General features: G+C 35.2%; 6 protein-coding genes across 8 annotated transcripts; 5 read left to right on the top strand and 1 right to left on the bottom strand.

The window, feature by feature from the left end:
* On the top strand, positions 444-3,122 carry LOC107635667 (probable mediator of RNA polymerase II transcription subunit 37c). Its single transcript, XM_016339210.2, has 2 exons — positions 444-1,128; positions 1,330-3,122. The coding sequence occupies exons 1-2, from the start codon at positions 897-899 to the stop codon at positions 2,652-2,654; spliced, it is 1,557 nt and encodes a 518-aa protein (XP_016194696.2). The 5' UTR covers positions 444-896; the 3' UTR covers positions 2,655-3,122.
* On the top strand, positions 2,655-3,389 carry LOC107637453 (heat shock cognate 70 kDa protein-like). The gene is made up of 2 exons (XM_016340866.1): positions 2,655-2,911; positions 3,131-3,389. Exons 1-2 carry the CDS (start codon positions 2,655-2,657, stop codon positions 3,387-3,389), a joined length of 516 nt encoding a protein of 171 aa, XP_016196352.1.
* On the top strand, positions 3,999-6,500 carry LOC107635666 (probable mediator of RNA polymerase II transcription subunit 37c). Of its 2 annotated transcripts, XM_016339209.2 has the most exons (3): positions 3,999-4,315; positions 4,453-4,699; positions 4,792-6,500. In XM_016339209.2, the coding sequence occupies exons 2-3, from the start codon at positions 4,480-4,482 to the stop codon at positions 6,405-6,407; spliced, it is 1,836 nt and encodes a 611-aa protein (XP_016194695.1). In that variant the 5' UTR covers positions 3,999-4,315; positions 4,453-4,479; the 3' UTR covers positions 6,408-6,500. The 2 variants fall into 2 exon arrangements, with proteins under 2 accessions (XP_016194695.1, XP_020977908.1); XM_021122249.1 differs by having other exon boundaries at positions 3,999-4,699.
* LOC107635665 lies at positions 7,982-8,867 on the top strand. Its single transcript, XM_016339207.2, has one exon. The coding sequence runs from the start codon at positions 8,254-8,256 to the stop codon at positions 8,665-8,667; it is 414 nt and encodes a 137-aa protein (XP_016194693.1). The 5' UTR covers positions 7,982-8,253; the 3' UTR covers positions 8,668-8,867.
* On the bottom strand, positions 8,972-12,941 carry LOC107635664 (transcription initiation factor TFIID subunit 6). Of its 2 annotated transcripts, XM_016339205.2 has the most exons (11): positions 12,525-12,941; positions 12,348-12,449; positions 12,154-12,262; positions 11,525-11,628; positions 11,310-11,447; positions 11,118-11,213; positions 10,778-10,902; positions 10,312-10,444; positions 10,053-10,178; positions 9,856-9,967; positions 8,972-9,494 (listed from the first exon to the last, which is right to left on the bottom strand). In XM_016339205.2, the coding sequence occupies exons 1-11, from the start codon at positions 12,735-12,737 to the stop codon at positions 9,118-9,120; spliced, it is 1,635 nt and encodes a 544-aa protein (XP_016194691.1). In that variant the 5' UTR covers positions 12,738-12,941; the 3' UTR covers positions 8,972-9,117. The 2 variants fall into 2 exon arrangements, with proteins under 2 accessions (XP_016194691.1, XP_016194692.1); XM_016339206.2 differs by lacking the exon at positions 11,118-11,213.
* LOC107638194 (uncharacterized N-acetyltransferase YoaA) lies at positions 14,140-15,152 on the top strand. The gene is made up of 2 exons (XM_016341361.2): positions 14,140-14,925; positions 15,073-15,152. Exon 1 carries the CDS (start codon positions 14,282-14,284, stop codon positions 14,810-14,812), a length of 531 nt encoding a protein of 176 aa, XP_016196847.1. The 5' UTR covers positions 14,140-14,281; the 3' UTR covers positions 14,813-14,925; positions 15,073-15,152.

Genomic DNA, 16,006 nt, shown 5'->3' with positions numbered 1-16,006 from the left:
ATATATGATAAATATTTTTCTAGTGAGATCATATGTTTCTATTGGTCCAAAAAAGTAGCAATTGATCAAATTACTTCTGGAGAATACTTCGAATTTGAAGTTAATTAACATTAACCAATTTTAAATTTTGAGTCGGAAAACGAAAAAGTGATTTTTTAACAAAAAAAAAACCATAAGTAAAAATAAATTTTAGAGGGCTTTCTTTTTTAACTCATGGTCAAATTTTAAAGAGAATTCCAAGTTTTTTACTACTAATTTGTAAAGGATGAGAATAATGCTACCATACTAGTGATGCATAGTTTGTTTTTGAAAATGAATCTTTTCAATTTTTTTTTCAATTGTTTAATAAAGTCTGATCTCTCAATTTACATTCTTTAAATGAAACAAAATAAATATGAGAAAAGATATTCAATAATAAAAAATTACACTTTATCAAATAATTTTAAAAAAAATTGAGAGGTCCACTCCAGTTTATTTTTGGAATATACTCGAAGGTCTTGAATTACCACGTATAGTACATTAATGCAGCCTCCAAAAGAAGAGAAAGAATAAATGTAGTATGGTTTTCAAATGAAATGTTTGTGTGGGGGGCATATTAGTCTGATACTGATTATATGCCTGGTTCCAATACTGTTGGGAACAGTTGCCAAAAGATAGTAATGGCAATACTTCAACCAAAAACAATGCAAAAATAAATTTAGTTAACAAGTACGATGGTTAAAGGAGTAGAAATATTTTTTTTTTTATCTTGTAATACATTGTCTTTAAAACTTCAAAAAAAGTCTGTCAAATTTTATACTTAAGATATATTTATTAAATATTCCAGAACAAACTGTTAGAATCTACCTTACCTTAGACTGACTTCTTCCCATTTCTTCTGATAACATTCCATTTACATGGAAGAAAAAATGGCCAAAAAATGTGAGGGACATGCAGTGGGAATAGATCTTGGAACAACATATTCTTGTGTTGCAGTGTGGCAGCAACAACATTCTCGAGCTGAGATCATACCCAATGACCAAGGCAACAAGACAACTCCTTCTTACGTTGCTTTCACTCATAATCAAAGGTTGATTGGTGATGCTGCTAAGAATCAAGCTGCTGTCAACCCTACCAACACTGTCTTTGGTAAGTAATTCATCTTTTTTTATACATGTATTATTTTGAGTTGAGTTAATTGAAGTTAGTTAGTTATTGATAGATAACCAGGATTAGTCTTTGTTTTCATAAGTTCATGTCTAAGTTATTTTACAAGTTAAAGACTCTGTACACAATATGAACGAAGTATTTTTTTTTTTTCCATTTTAATATGTTAATTACTCTTAACAGATGCTAAGAGGATGATTGGTAGGAAATTTTCTGACCCCAATATTCAGAAAGATAAAGTATTGTGGCCATTCAAAGTCATTTCTGGTGCTACTGGCGAACCAATTGTTGTTGTTAAGTACAAGGGTCAGGAGAGACGCCTTTGTCCTGAAGAAATTTCAGCCATGGTTCTCACAAAGATGCGCGAGACTGCAGAGGCATATTTAGGTTCACCTGTGGAGTATGCAGTCATTACTGTCCCGGCCTACTTCAGTGACTCGCAGCGCAAAGCCACCAGAGATGCCGGTGCCATTGCTGGTCTCACTGTCATGAGGTTAATCAATGAACCTACAGCTGCAGCTATTGCTTATGGTCTTGACAAGAAAGCTGATTGGGTTGGAGAGAGGAATGTTTTGATTTTCGACCTTGGAGGTGGTACTTTTGATGTGACCCTCCTTACCATCAATGATAAGTTGTTTGAAGTTAAGGCCGCTTGTGGAAACACTCATCTTGGTGGAGAAGACTTTGATGACAGAATGTTGAAATACTTTTTAGAAGAGTTTGAAAAGAAGAACAAAGTTGACATAAGTGGTGATTCAAGAGCCTTGAGGAGATTGAGAAATGAATGCGAAAGGGCTAAAAGAACACTCTCAAGCTCTATTGATGCCTTCATCGACATAGATGGCTTATTTAAGAGTATTGACTTCTCTTCATCGATCACTCGTGCTAGGTTCGAGGAACTCAACAAGGACCTCTTTGAAGCGTGTATTCAGACGGTAAAGGAATGTCTTACCATTGCTGATATTGATAAGAGTTGTATAGATGATGTTGTTCTTGTTGGAGGCTCTTCTAGGATTCCCAAGGTGCAAAAACTATTGCAGGAATTCTTCCAGGGGAAAAGTCTGTGCAAGGGACTTAATCCAGATGAAGATGTTGCCTACGGAGCTGCCGTTCAAGCTGCTTTGTTGAGTGAAGGCTTTAAGAATGTTCCAAATGTGGTGCTGCATGATGTTACTCCGTTGTCACTTGGTGTAGACACAAAAGATGATGTTATGAGCATAGTAATTCCTAGGAATTCTAGTGTTCCTATAAAGAAGAAAGGAGCATACGTCACAAGTGAAGATAACCAATCTTGTGCAGATGTTTTGGTTTATGAAGGTGAGAGGGCAAGAGCTTATGATAGCAACTTGCTGGGCCGATTTGTGCTTTCTGGTATTCCTCCTGCTCCTCGAGGACATGACATTATGATATGCTTCAATATAGAAGAAGATGGTATCTTAAATGTATCTGCTGAAGAAGAAACCACTGGTAACAGGAATGAGATTACAATAACCAATGATAAAGGATGAATGTCAGCTAAGGAAATTGCAAGATTAGTTCAGGAGGCTAAAAATTATGAGGCTGAAGACACAGAGTTTCTTGAGAAGGTAAGAGCAATGGATGATTTGGATGACTATGTTTACAAAATGAGAAAAACTTTAGAACATACGGAAAAGGACAGTAAAAAGATCAATGATGCAATTGCTAAGGCCATGGGTTTACTTGATAATCGTGATAAACAGAAACATGGAATAGATGTGTTCAAGAAGAATCTGAAGCAGCTCAAGCAAGTTTTTGAACCTATGATGAACAAGAATCCATGATTGCCTTAAACAAATTATGTATTTTGTATGTCATGCGAATCTTACGTGACTGATCATGTTATAGTAAGTTCTAGGAGTATTTTGAATTGTCAGTTTCTTGTTAAGATTATGTATTGTGAATGTTTTTCACTTTTTTTTTATTATTGTTTTAATAAACAATGATAATGATAATATAAATACAGGTGTAAGAGCAAAACCTTTGTGGCTTTGTGCAGAGGAAATTTCATATATGATTCTCACAAAGATGCCGAAATTGCAGTAGCATACTTAGATTTACCGGTAAAGAATGCTGTTATTGCCATACCAACCTACTTCAGTAACTCACGGTGCAAAGCCACCAGAGATGCTTGTTCCATTGCTGGTCTCCGTGTTATGAGGACAATCAATGAGCCTATGCTGCAGCTACTGACTCTGTTGGAAGAGGAATGTTTTAATCTTTGAGGTCATCCTGTTATGTTAACCTTTGATATTGATGCTGATGGTATTCTCAATGTATCTGCAAAAGACAAACAGTTTCTTGAGAAGGCTAGAGCAATGATTGTTAGGAAATTATTTTAATTTCCTAATTTGTTTGTGGGTAATACATATATTAATTATAGTCACAAATTATGCTATTTCAAATTAAATGATTTATATAATAGTGATCTCATTTATTGTTATAAATGCTAAATTGAATAAGTCATTATTACTTTTGATTTGGAGTTAAATGAGAATAAAACCAGATATTATCTTTTGGATTTTAGATATATTTAGATACTATTTTATTTGGGCTTTAGAGTTTAATGAGTGTCATGCTCAAATATAAATAGACCTCAGATTTCGGTCCCCAATATACCAAAGCCGTCTTTGTCGCTCTTTCCCCGTCTTTCCCGGCTTTACATCAATTTCTAATTTCTACGAATAAAGGTACGCTTCCGCATTATGATATATTTTTTATGATTTAATATGGATGATCTGGGTTATTTAAATTAATTTATTCCAACAATGATTGCTTTGGATGATTACGTTTATAAAATATAAAAAAGCTTTAGAAGACATGGAAAAGAACAAGAAAAAGATCAGTGATGCAATTGTTAAAGGCCAAGAGTTTGCTTGATGATGATAAAGAGCAGCAGAAAAAATATAAAGGCTACCAATATTTTCCCTTGAGAAACTTGATTAATTATAAACAGATTTTATTGACCCATTAAAAATAAAGGCCCATCAAGGGTGACCTCTTCCATGTACCCGACTTCGGTCGGGCGCGACAAGGAGGCCAGCCTTACTTATCTAAATAAGTAACTCCCTCCCCCGAATCTCTCCTACTCTCTCTACTTCATAAGTTTCAACAAACTCCCAAATAAAGGGAATGGTTATCATCTACATAGGTGGTTATGTATTCTGAGTTTATCAACCTATATAAACACCCAAATGACTTTTATATATTCAGTATATAGTCAGAGTAAATAAGAACAAACTGGTTTTTCACATTCCTGAGACTGACTTCACTTTCCTTCTGATTAAGGTTCAATTAGTTCACTTTGAAAGAACGATGGAAAAAGAATGTAAGGGAGTTGCAGTGGGGATAGATCTTGGCACAACATATTCTTGTGTTGCAGTGTGGCTTGAACACCACAACAGAGTTGAGATCATTCACAACGATCAAGGCAATAAAACAACACCTTCCTATGTTGCTTTCACTGACAAACAAAGGTTGATCGGTGATGCTGCTAAGAACCAAGCCGCAATCAACCCTACCAACACCGTCTTTGGTAATTCACCATCTTTATTAGTTTATGTCTTCTTTTACTTGTCTATATATACACTTTTTCTCTTCATAATAACCAAGAATAATTATTGACAGATGCTAAGAGGATGATTGGCAGAAAATATAGTGACCCCAATATCCAGAAAGACAAACTTTTGTGGCCATTCAAAGTCATTTCCGGTGTTGATGACCAACCAACAATTGTTGTACAGCACAAGGGTCAAGAGAAACGCCTTTGTGCCGAGGAAGTCTCGGCTATGATTCTTATGAAGATGCGCAAGATTGCAGAGGCATATCTAGAGTCACCTGTGAAGAATGCAGTTATTACTGTACCTGCATTCTTCAATGACTCTCAGCGCAAAGCCACCAGAGACGCCGGCGCCATTGCCGGCCTTAATGTTATGAGGATAATCAATGAGCCTACTGCTGCAGCTATTGCTTATGGCCTCGACAAGAGATCAAACTGTGTTGGAGAAAGGAACATTTTTGTCTTTGACTTTGGTGGTGGTACATTTGATGTATCACTACTTACCATCAAAGATAAGGTGTTCGAAATGAAGGCTACAGCTGGAAATACTCATCTGGGTGGAGAAGACTTTGACAACAGAATGTTAAATTACTTTATGCAGAAGTTCAACAAGAAGAACAATCTGGACATAAGTGGAAATTCAAGAGCATTGAGGAGGTTGAGAAATGCATGTGAAAGGGCGAAAAGAGTACTCTCTTACAATGTTGATGCCTTCATCGAAATAGACTGTTTATTTCAAGGCCTTGACTTCTGTTCATCAATCACTCGAACTAGGTTTGAGGAACTCAACATGGACCTCTTTAGAGAGTGCATAGATACTGTAAATAAGTGTCTTACTGATGCAAACATGGACAGGAACTGTGTGGACGATGTTGTCCTTGTTGGTGGCTCATCTAGGATTCCTAAAGTGCAGCAACTATTGCAGGAATTCTTCAATGGAAAGGATCTATGTAGGAGTATCAACCCTGATGAAGCTGTTGCGTTTGGAGCAGCAGTTCAAGCTGCTTTGTTAAGTGAAGGCTTTAAGAAGGTGCCAAATTTGGTGCTGCATGATGTTACTCCGCTGTCACTTGGTATATTAACTAAAGGAGATCTGATGCATGTAGTGATTCCTAGGAATACTACTATTCCTGTGAAGAAGAAACAAGGATGTCATACATCAGAAGATAATCAAACTGTCGTAAAAATTGATGTTTTTGAGGGTGAGAGGACAAGAGCCATTGATAACAACTTGTTGGGTTGGTTTAATCTTTCAGGCATACCTAAAGGTCCTAGAGGTCACCCTCTTATGATAACCTTTGAAATTGATTCCGATGGTATCTTAAACGTAACTGCCGCAGATGAAACAACTGGCAACAGCAATGATATTACAATAAGCAATACAGGACGAATGTCGCAGAAGGAAATTGCGAGATTAATTCAAGAAGCTAAAGATTATGAGGCTGAAGACAAAAAGTTTCTGGAGAAGGCTAGAGCAAGAAATGATTTGGATGATTATGTTTACAAAATTGAAAAAGCTTTAAAAGGTATGGCAAAGGGCAAGGGAATTATCACTGATGCAATTATTAAGGCCAAGAGTTTGCTTTATGGTGGTCGAGATCAGCATGAAAAAGATGTGTTCGAGAAGAATCGCAAGGAGCTTGAGATCGTTTTTGAGCCCATGATGCCAAGATTGGAAAATTAAATCATTGATTTTCTGCATGTTAAGATCTTTCGAGGATAGAGTGCAGACTTTTCATTTTATTTGGTATGTAATGCAAATTTTATGTGACTTAAATTACCTTTATCTTAAGTTATATTTTGAACTGTTAATTGCTTCTTAAAAGAAAACTTGTAAACTAGAGCAGTTTCTGACATAGTATGTAGTTTGCAGCAAGGTCCAAATTGTAAATAGCAGTTAATTTAGTTCCAAGTTAACTTAATTAGTAAGTGTAGATTCCATATCAGCATAGTTAGTTAAAGATTTGTGCCAATAGGTTCAGAGTAAAGTTAGTTATGTAGAGCATAGTATATAAGGTTGAGTCAGATGATTCCCTAGTGGGTTTTTTCCACCATTTTTCTGAAATGAAGCTGAGTGAAGTTTCCACTTTGCTCATCTTCTTCTCTCATAATTCCTTTCAATCTTCTCTAGCTTAAGATCAACTCAAATTATGATTTTCCACAGTTAAAACTTTCACTGATATAAAATCAGCATTCAGCAGAGGTATGGAAGCAGTGTAGGAGTGGCTTTTGTGTTAGCATGCTACATCATCAAATATCATAAGCTTATGCTTGTGCACCACCAGTTTTGGGTTTATTTAATTAAATGTACTGAATATCCGAAACATTTCTTATCACTTGAAAAAGATTTGTGTTATTACTTATTTTTCATATGCTAAAGTCATAAATCATTATCTCTAAAGATATCTTAATGGTTTGGCAAAAATCATTAGTTCTTTAAACTATATTTGCCTCATATTTATTATTAATATTTTTCTAGTAAATTTTCCGGTTGCCAAGTATCTTCCTTTGTGAAAACTTACTAATTATAAACAAATTTTATCTGTACTTCTCGTGAATATTTTTCTATTCCAAAAAAAATATAAAGTTATAAAAATGATCAGAGTATGTTGTGAATTAGTAGATGTTCAAACTACTTCCCGGGTTTCCTTCCAAGTTGACATTAACCAACTTTAAATTCTCTATGAAGTCTGATGGTTTTCCCTTTACCTTTTCTGTTTGCTTCTGATTAATTGTTTTTAATAAAATAAAACAAAATTATGGCTCCGAAAACGTTGACCCCTTTAAAAGAGAGATAGAGAGGGCCTAAAGTATAAACCAAGAATATCCTTTATTTTATTTGATGTAAAGAAGACAGTTTGAATAAAAAGAGGCTAAAGTCGCGTAGTTTCTACTTATTGCGTGTTTTATTAATCAGTGGGTATCCAAATATCATTCTCCAGGACTTTCCAAGCAGCAACTTGTGTGCAATAAAACTAGAACTAGACAAGAGTTTTTGACTTTTGACTTCCAACATAGCCAATTTGAATTTCATAATTCATAGGCCACACTTGTGATGTGCAAATGGCCCAAGATTTGAATCACAACATGGCCCAATTAATCTCAGCCGTCTGATTCAAATCGCACCACCCAATGAGATCCTCCTGATACTCATGACTCATACGTCATGACCATATTGTAACCTGTGCCTAACTAGAATGCAAACATCATAACAGTTCCAACAATTGCTACTTAATGGGGACGGAAGCATCCTATTTGGTTGGTATTGGTTGAAGAATAAACAAGTTAAGACCCAACTTAAACAAGGGACACAAAAACAAGAGAAAGTTTCTTATACTATTGTCTTCTTTGGCAATTTAACGTTAGTTTACCACAGAATATATGCTCTTGAAACCGACCACCAACGGCTATATATATAGTAGGAGAATCCAACACTCTCTATTCAAAGCACTAAGCATTTCAAAACCCCACAAAAAACATCTTCGCTTCTCTTACACATAAAACTACTTTCCTTTTCACCCGACGAGAAAATGAGTGTGGAAATTTTGGATGGTGCCACAATTATGAGCTTCCTTCAAGATGAAGAAGCATTTAGTGTGTTAGTAGGAAACAGGTTTGCTTACCTCGATGCAGACCACGATGGCCTTCTCTCCTATGCAGAGATGTTGAAGGAGTTGCAAAGCCTGAGGGTGTTTGAGACTCACTTTGGTGTTGATGTGGAGCCTGACCCAGATGAGCTTGCTCGCGTGTACGAATCCTTGTTCATACAGTTCGACCACAACTTGAATGGGACGGTAGATCTTGAAGAATTCAAGAAGGAAACCAAGCAGATGATGCTTGCCATGGCAGATGGAATGGGATTCTTGCCGGTTCAGATGGTCTTGGAAGAAGATAGCCTACTGAAGAAAGCTGTTGAAAGGGAGTGCAATAAAGTATCTGCTTAATACTACTCTACTCAAGTTCAAAGGATTACAAGTTATACAAGTAAAGAAACATTTTAATGTAATGTAATGTGTTGTTTTCTCGTTATATACTGTACTGTGTATCAACAAAACAAATTTAATTTGAGTTCTAACATCAAAATAAGGATAGAGGAAAAAGAAAATGTCCTTACAATAATGATTTAATTCACGGTAGTATCTAATATTTGTATTTTTGTTTGAACTTCACAATTGGACTGTTATCACTCAGACACTCACAATCCAATAAGAAATATCATGCAATCTCGAAAGTCTAAAAGAATAAGGATAACAAGGAACTAGAAATTTCATTAACCGGAAAAGAAAAATTATATTTTATAACAAGGACAAGGAGCAATGTTAGTTTGCTCCCGGAATTAATATCTGTGGGTTAACCATGATCTAATTGTGAGCAAAGCTATAATACATGCAAAGTTACAAGAACATATACAACTCAGGGGCCTGAATGAAGGGAAGAATGTCTTCACCAAACAACTCAAACAATGATACCAGGATACGCCCAGAATTCAGCTCATCCTTCCAAACTTGGGCAAGGGCAGCCGATGTTTTCCATGAACGGGTATCAACCTTGTTACTTCTAACTACGGCATTAGAAATTGTGTCATTTTTCATCTGTTCAGAAGCCGATGATGAGCCAATGATTGAATCAACTGAAGAGGCTTGAGTCCCTGCCTCCCCTTGCTTATGAGACGGTGAGGAATTTGTCAGAACCACACCAACCTCACCATCAGTATTAGTTTTCTTCAAAGGTGGCTGCTCTTCCAACTGCTCAAGGCTTGCCTTGCGTTTATCTTGATGATTGAAAATAGAGAGGATTCAGCAGGCGGTCATTTTCAATGAAAAGATTATGCAACTTCCCTCATAAAGAAAACTTTTCACGAAGATAAACATATTATATCTTTCAATAATGTGGAAAGGTCATACTGAAAAAATATCAATTACCTTACGGTCAAATAAAAAACCAAAAAACGAGTGGAACATATTTTGGCAAGAAATGACTAATATTGGGAAAAAATGAGTACTTCTAAGATCATTCATTATATTAACGACCCAAGCACCAGGTCTGCATGCTCTGAACAGATTTAACAAGACGACCAAATAATTCTTTTACAATTGCACATCATTTTCTTGGTCAAGAAGTAAGATACTCACAAGGTGAAGACATGAGAACTCTTGCATTGGTCTTCAAGACAGCATGAGGAAGAGAAGACGGGAAAGTCGGGAATATTTTCAGTCGATCATAAATACACTGACCTGCAGCACGCTGAGTAATACACAATCATTGGACTAACCATATTATAATTTGATGTCTTTTGGTTTTTAAGTATGTATCTAACAATAAATCTTACCAGCAAGGATCCATAAACACGCCATGCTTCATGCCTTTTGACTTCATTCCTCTGCTTCTCAAGAAGCATCTCTGGTTCCAGAAGTCTTATATATGGTTCAAGATTTGGCAGCAAAAGAAGGCGAACCTATTTTAAAATAATGAGTCAAAAGCAAGACAAAAGGCTCATATGTCAATATTAAGTTTATCCACAAGAATCCCATCCTATTTTTTGTATTTAACTAATTTCATAATTGCCAAGAGCATGGAAACATGCGTACCACATTGGGCCCTAATGCTGCCAACCCTTGAATTGCACCATAGTGTTGTGTCAGTGCTTTCTTGGGATCCAAGAATGCATTCACCAATGTTTTTGTTAACCTAGACTGTAGATTACTATAAACATGACCAAACCTGCAAGATTAGAGGCAAGGCAAAATTTGAAATGAAATCAATAACTGCCCGACAAACAAGCCATGCTATATTTCAAAATGATGCACAATACTTAACAAAAAGCAATATTAGATTTTCTGGTCTATAATTCTTGTGCCTTTGGACTTGATGTTGAAAAACAATAGTGCATTTCAAATTAAAGCACATGATTCTTTCTTTGCTACTCTAAAATTAAGGAAGAAATGCAGCACAAATTGCACAAAATAAATAGAGGACCAACAAAAATTTCAAGTAAAATTGCTTTCATTTCCCTTGATGCACAACATATGACAGAATCAATTCAGGACATCTCACCTTTTGCAAATTGAGGCGACCAGGTTAGCTGTAAAGTCTCTAAGTTCCCAATGGTTGTCTGCCAATCTACTACCCAACCTTTTGGCCACAAGACAGGTGACAACAGATGGCATCAACTGGTGCAGCTGAAGCAAGGAATATACAAAGAATCAGAGATAACAGATTTTGTTAAAGATCAACAAAATAACAATTTCCCATTAATATCTTAATCTTTTGTATGGTTTGAGAAAATTCCAACAGAATATGGAAAACAAAATAAGCATTAATTTCAACACTAACCATATTCATGATATTACAGCAATATAAACAAATACTCTAAATCCAGAAAAGGTGGACTTACATAAGGTTCGATATGAATATGAGGATTTTGCAAAATGCTTTTAACAACTCGCATCAAGGCAAATAGAAGAGAAAAATTACTCAAACCATGAGAAACCTAAGAAGAACAGAGAAGCACACAGTCTAAATGAGCTAGGATACAAGATATTTTCCTTCTTATCCACCAGAATGATAATAAGTCAAATATAATTACCTCGTCTGCTATAAAGCATGTGAAATAAGGAACTAATGGATGAAGTCCTGAATCGGTGGCCAAACTTACTAATGCTTCCTTAAACAGAACCGACTCAGACTGAGTCAAAGTTAGCTCAGTCACTTTATCAAAATACAGCTGCAAGAAATCATAAAAGTAAATAAATTACAAGATGAAAAACGAGATATCTCATAGTGGCTTGGTAAATTGCATACCTGAAGCTCTCTAGACAATACATGCTTAACGGGTAATTTGATGTCAACAGGAAGGTTATCATCCTTCTGTTCATTCTTTTTGGCTTCGGCAGGAACTGAAATCACTGCAAATAAAATGTAGAAAGGAAAAATTAACTATTCATGGAAGGGCAAGGGAGTGTAAGTTATAGGCATATGACACAAATTCACAAAGAATCGATTAATATACCATGACAAGTTAAGATTCCAAGTAATCCATGTTTGTCTGCACAAGGTGCATCATCCCAAGTATATATATCCACTAACATGCATATGTATACTCTCAAATGGTATAGTTATTTAAGTTTATACAGTTTTCTAAGTCAAGCATTTCTAGTTAATAGTTAGTATTGTGAAAAACTGAAGAAGTTGATTACTACTGCAGTAATATTAAGAAATCTACTCTAGCTATGTTGGTATAACAAAACAACATCAACAATAAAGCATTTTCCCAGAAGATTAGCAAGGTTACATGGATTAAACAACACAATTGCCTCAACTATTCCTAATTCCCTCGAGCTAAATTTCAGTAACTTACAAACCTATTTTGAAGTTTTGCATCATAAACCATTAACCTATGAACAAAGAACTACCGGTACTCGGAGACCTACCGTCTACAGGAGCATTTTCCGGGATAGCAGGCTGTACACCTTCAATTGCAAGCCAGTGGCAGGTGACCGCAGTATCAAGTGGCGCTTTCGGTAGAGGAGCTTCAATGACCTATAAACATAATCAACACACAAACTATAATTACAACTAGCTAATACATTGAACTCCATTGAAGCGAGTAAAGTCCCTTACTTACATCTTTTAAGTCAAGATCCTTATCTTCAATATAGAACAAATCTCTGTGTCCGAGAGCTCTCTTGAAACGTAAAGGACCACCAGATGCAAATCCATATATAGGCTGAAAATGAAAATGGAGATTGTGAAGAAAAAACCTAAGCGGAATTGAGAATTAGAAATGGAAAAAGCGCCCTACCTCGACGTTCCTCAAGGAGAGAGCACTGTCAACATCGTCGGCGGTTAAAGTGGTGCGGCGAGAGTGGCGCATGCACTTGATAGATTCCTGCATGATGTCGCGGAGGCGGTATTCGACGTCGGGAGCGAGGGAGAGAGCGACATCGGGGGACAAGTTCGTAATTCCGATGCTCTGAGCAATCACCTCTATTCTCTCCTTCCCTACTATGCTCATTCCCACTCACCTTCTCTAATTTCTCGTCCAATTCCTTTCAGTGATGCAACTGCAACTGAAAATTAGTGAATTACTTCAACTTCAACCTTCTTCTCCTTCTTCTTCTTCGCTTCAATTTGCTGTAGCTGCTTCTTATAATACCAGAGCTGGAGCTAGTGTCAGTTCCAATTTTTTAATATTCAATTTTCATAAGGATTGATTAGTCAATTAGTTAATTAATCAATTAATATATATAGCTATATGCAGTAAATAGCAACTTAATACAATTTCAAAGAAATCCCTCTTTGAAATTTATTTGCAAAATAGCAACTTCAATACTCCAACCAAAAGAGGCTTATAAGTAATAAAACTAATAAACGAATGCGTCTTCGTGGTGGTGGAAGGGCCTCATACAGTCGTACGAAATTTTACTGAGTAATTTTTGGGTCCGACATAAAGTTTTTCCCAAGTAACTATGGGCCTTACATTTTTTTGGACGACACTATGGGCCTTACATAAGACAGAATAGTATTAAAGTATCTAGAGAGGCCCAACTTCTGCCAATTACCCATGTATTAATTTTCTGTGTATATGTAATATGGTTCAAACAAATAAGCACCATAAAAAATATGATCATCCAAAATTAGTTAATGTGGTAGGTATCAGTTAACTAGGTTTCTTAACTAGATATTTTGAGTTCAAATGTCAACAATTAAACAAAAAATTGTTGAGAATCTCACACCCTTTTCATGAGACCTTAGTTGACTCGAGAAAATTTTCAAATTATTATTAGAACAGAATTCAAATAATAAGCAGGAATTATAACTATGAAGCATGTGAAGCCTCAACAAAAATGGCATGCAAATATTAGAAATTAGAAATATATATTTTTGGTTAGAAAAAGTATAGGTAACAAACAAGATTTTTGAACAATGTGTAAACAATGTGAATTAATAGGATTAAAAGAGTAAATTTAATTAGTAGCATTAAATTAGGATGTAGTGTATTTTCATTTGATTGGTGGTTGTTTATGTTGTTCAAAATTTTCATTGTTCCCCTAGCACTCCCCTTTTGGTTAAAGACAGTAATGAGCAAACATATATAACTTATAATTCTCTACTAGCCAAATTTAGGCACAAAACCAAGAAAAAATACAATTTCCCTTGCATGTGTAAATTATGTGGTGGAAACTCAGGTGCAGTCGACTTCACGTGAAGTTGATACCTGAGAATAGTTAGATGATTTAATTGATTTGACTAATTTTTTATCTAACGACTCTCAAATATCAACTTCACGTGAAGTCGACTTCACCTGAATTTTCACCAAATTATGTATGAATTAGTTACCACACACTTCTTATCCTATATCGATGTGGCCCAAATAATCTGATCTTTTTAGTGTTTGTGTATCACTAGTACATTTTCACGGGTTTTCATTTGATTGATATCATATCCTCTATGATTGAACCCTTAATAAATTAGCTAGTATTATAAAAGACCAATATCAATGAATCTCCACACTCATAACACTAGCAATTTCACATTTTTCCAAAACTTGTGTTTGCCATGGCAATGGACCTCTCAAGAATCACGGTGAGGCCATTCAAGCTAGCCGACGCGGACGACATGTTGTTATGGGCCGGCGACGATAGAGTCACCGGCAATACACGATTGGATGTCTGTGTATCCAAAGAACAAGCCATAGCATTCATCAGAGATGAATGCATGGCGCAAGAATTCAAAAGATCTATTTGCATGGACGACCGGTCGATTGGGATTATTTGGGTGATTCCATGGCTTGGTGAAGACAACTTCAAGGCTGATTTAGGGTATGCAATAGGGTTCAAGTATTGGGGCAAAGGAATAGCCACAAAAGCAGTGAAGATTGTTTTGTCACAAGTGTTCAATGTGTTACCTTATTTGAAGAGGTTGCAAGCTTTTACCCTTGTGGAGAACAAGGCCTCCCAAAGGGTGTTGCAAAAGGTAGGTTTCCAAAGGGAAGGAGTGCTTAGGAAGTTCTTTTATTTCAAGGGAAACTTTGAGGATTTCTTGGTTCATAGTTTTTTGTCAACAGATGAAATTCCTCCTCTAGATTAGTTATTATTAGCGGTTATGGCTAATATTTGGTCTTTTTTTTAATTTAATTTTGATGCACAGTCGTGTAATCACAATCGTTCTCTTGGATAATTATCACGCGGTCAATGTAAAAGGTAGTTATTTTTATTAACGTGATATGTAATTAAATACACATATAAAACGGTTTTATACTGACAACATCAAAATTAAATTCTATTAATATATTTTATATGTGTGATTAATTTAAAATCTAATTTTTTTTTTATATACTTGTAATACAGGTAAAGCAAAGATATAAAAATAAAGCGCAACAAAGGTAACAATGACACTGGAACAAGTAGAGTTAGAAGGTTAATTATATTAGTTACTTGTAATAAGGAAATAGAAGTCTCATATTATTTAGGATAGTGAATTTTGTATTATCTATTAGTCTCACATTGTTCAAGTCATAAAGATTTTTTTTCACTAGTATAAATAACTCATGTACAATTTATTTATGAAATAAATTTGATTTGAATATAATTAAATTTTATGCTTATTTTTCTCTAAATTCTTTGAGGGTAAGATACATTCTTGATTTAACCAACCAAAATAGATTTATGACTATTTAATTTTTACCGGATTGGCTAACTTTGTCAAAATTAGTAACCTAAATGATGTACCGGTGTCAAACAACATCAACCACATATATAATTTCAAAGGTAAAATTTTTTACATATTTTTTTCTAAAATAGTTATGGACGACCCACTAAAATGTTTGACATAAACAAATTGAATATATGTTTATCGATGTTATTGCTTGGAACTTGGAAGCACACCTAAATTAAACATTGCTAGGTTCATGTAATTGGAAATCGAATGTACCATGTGTGCTGGTTATATGAATTAAGAATCCTGCCACTGATTGATTAATTAGTGTTAAAGTGTTGACAATGGACTCCATACACACTACCCAAAAAAAAAATTATAAGCATTTTCGATGGCAATGATTAGCAATAAAATCGGACTGTGGACTTTAAATTACCTTGGATTATCGGATGCACGTTATGCATGCTTCTAGCGCAGTTAAAGCTGAATATATTGCAAAAGTCAGATTTCTCTTCTTAAAAAAATTATTGATTTTGATTAAAAAAAAAGTCAACTATATTAGTAATGTCTCTAGTTTTTTATACCATTAAATACTAACCTATCAAATTAAACAGGAGCTACTCAAAA

This window comes from Arachis ipaensis, chromosome B04, assembly GCF_000816755.2.
Source record: "Arachis ipaensis cultivar K30076 chromosome B04, Araip1.1, whole genome shotgun sequence".
Classification (NCBI taxonomy): domain Eukaryota; kingdom Viridiplantae; phylum Streptophyta; class Magnoliopsida; order Fabales; family Fabaceae; genus Arachis; species Arachis ipaensis.
This window is presented reverse-complemented; position numbering and strand designations above follow the sequence as displayed.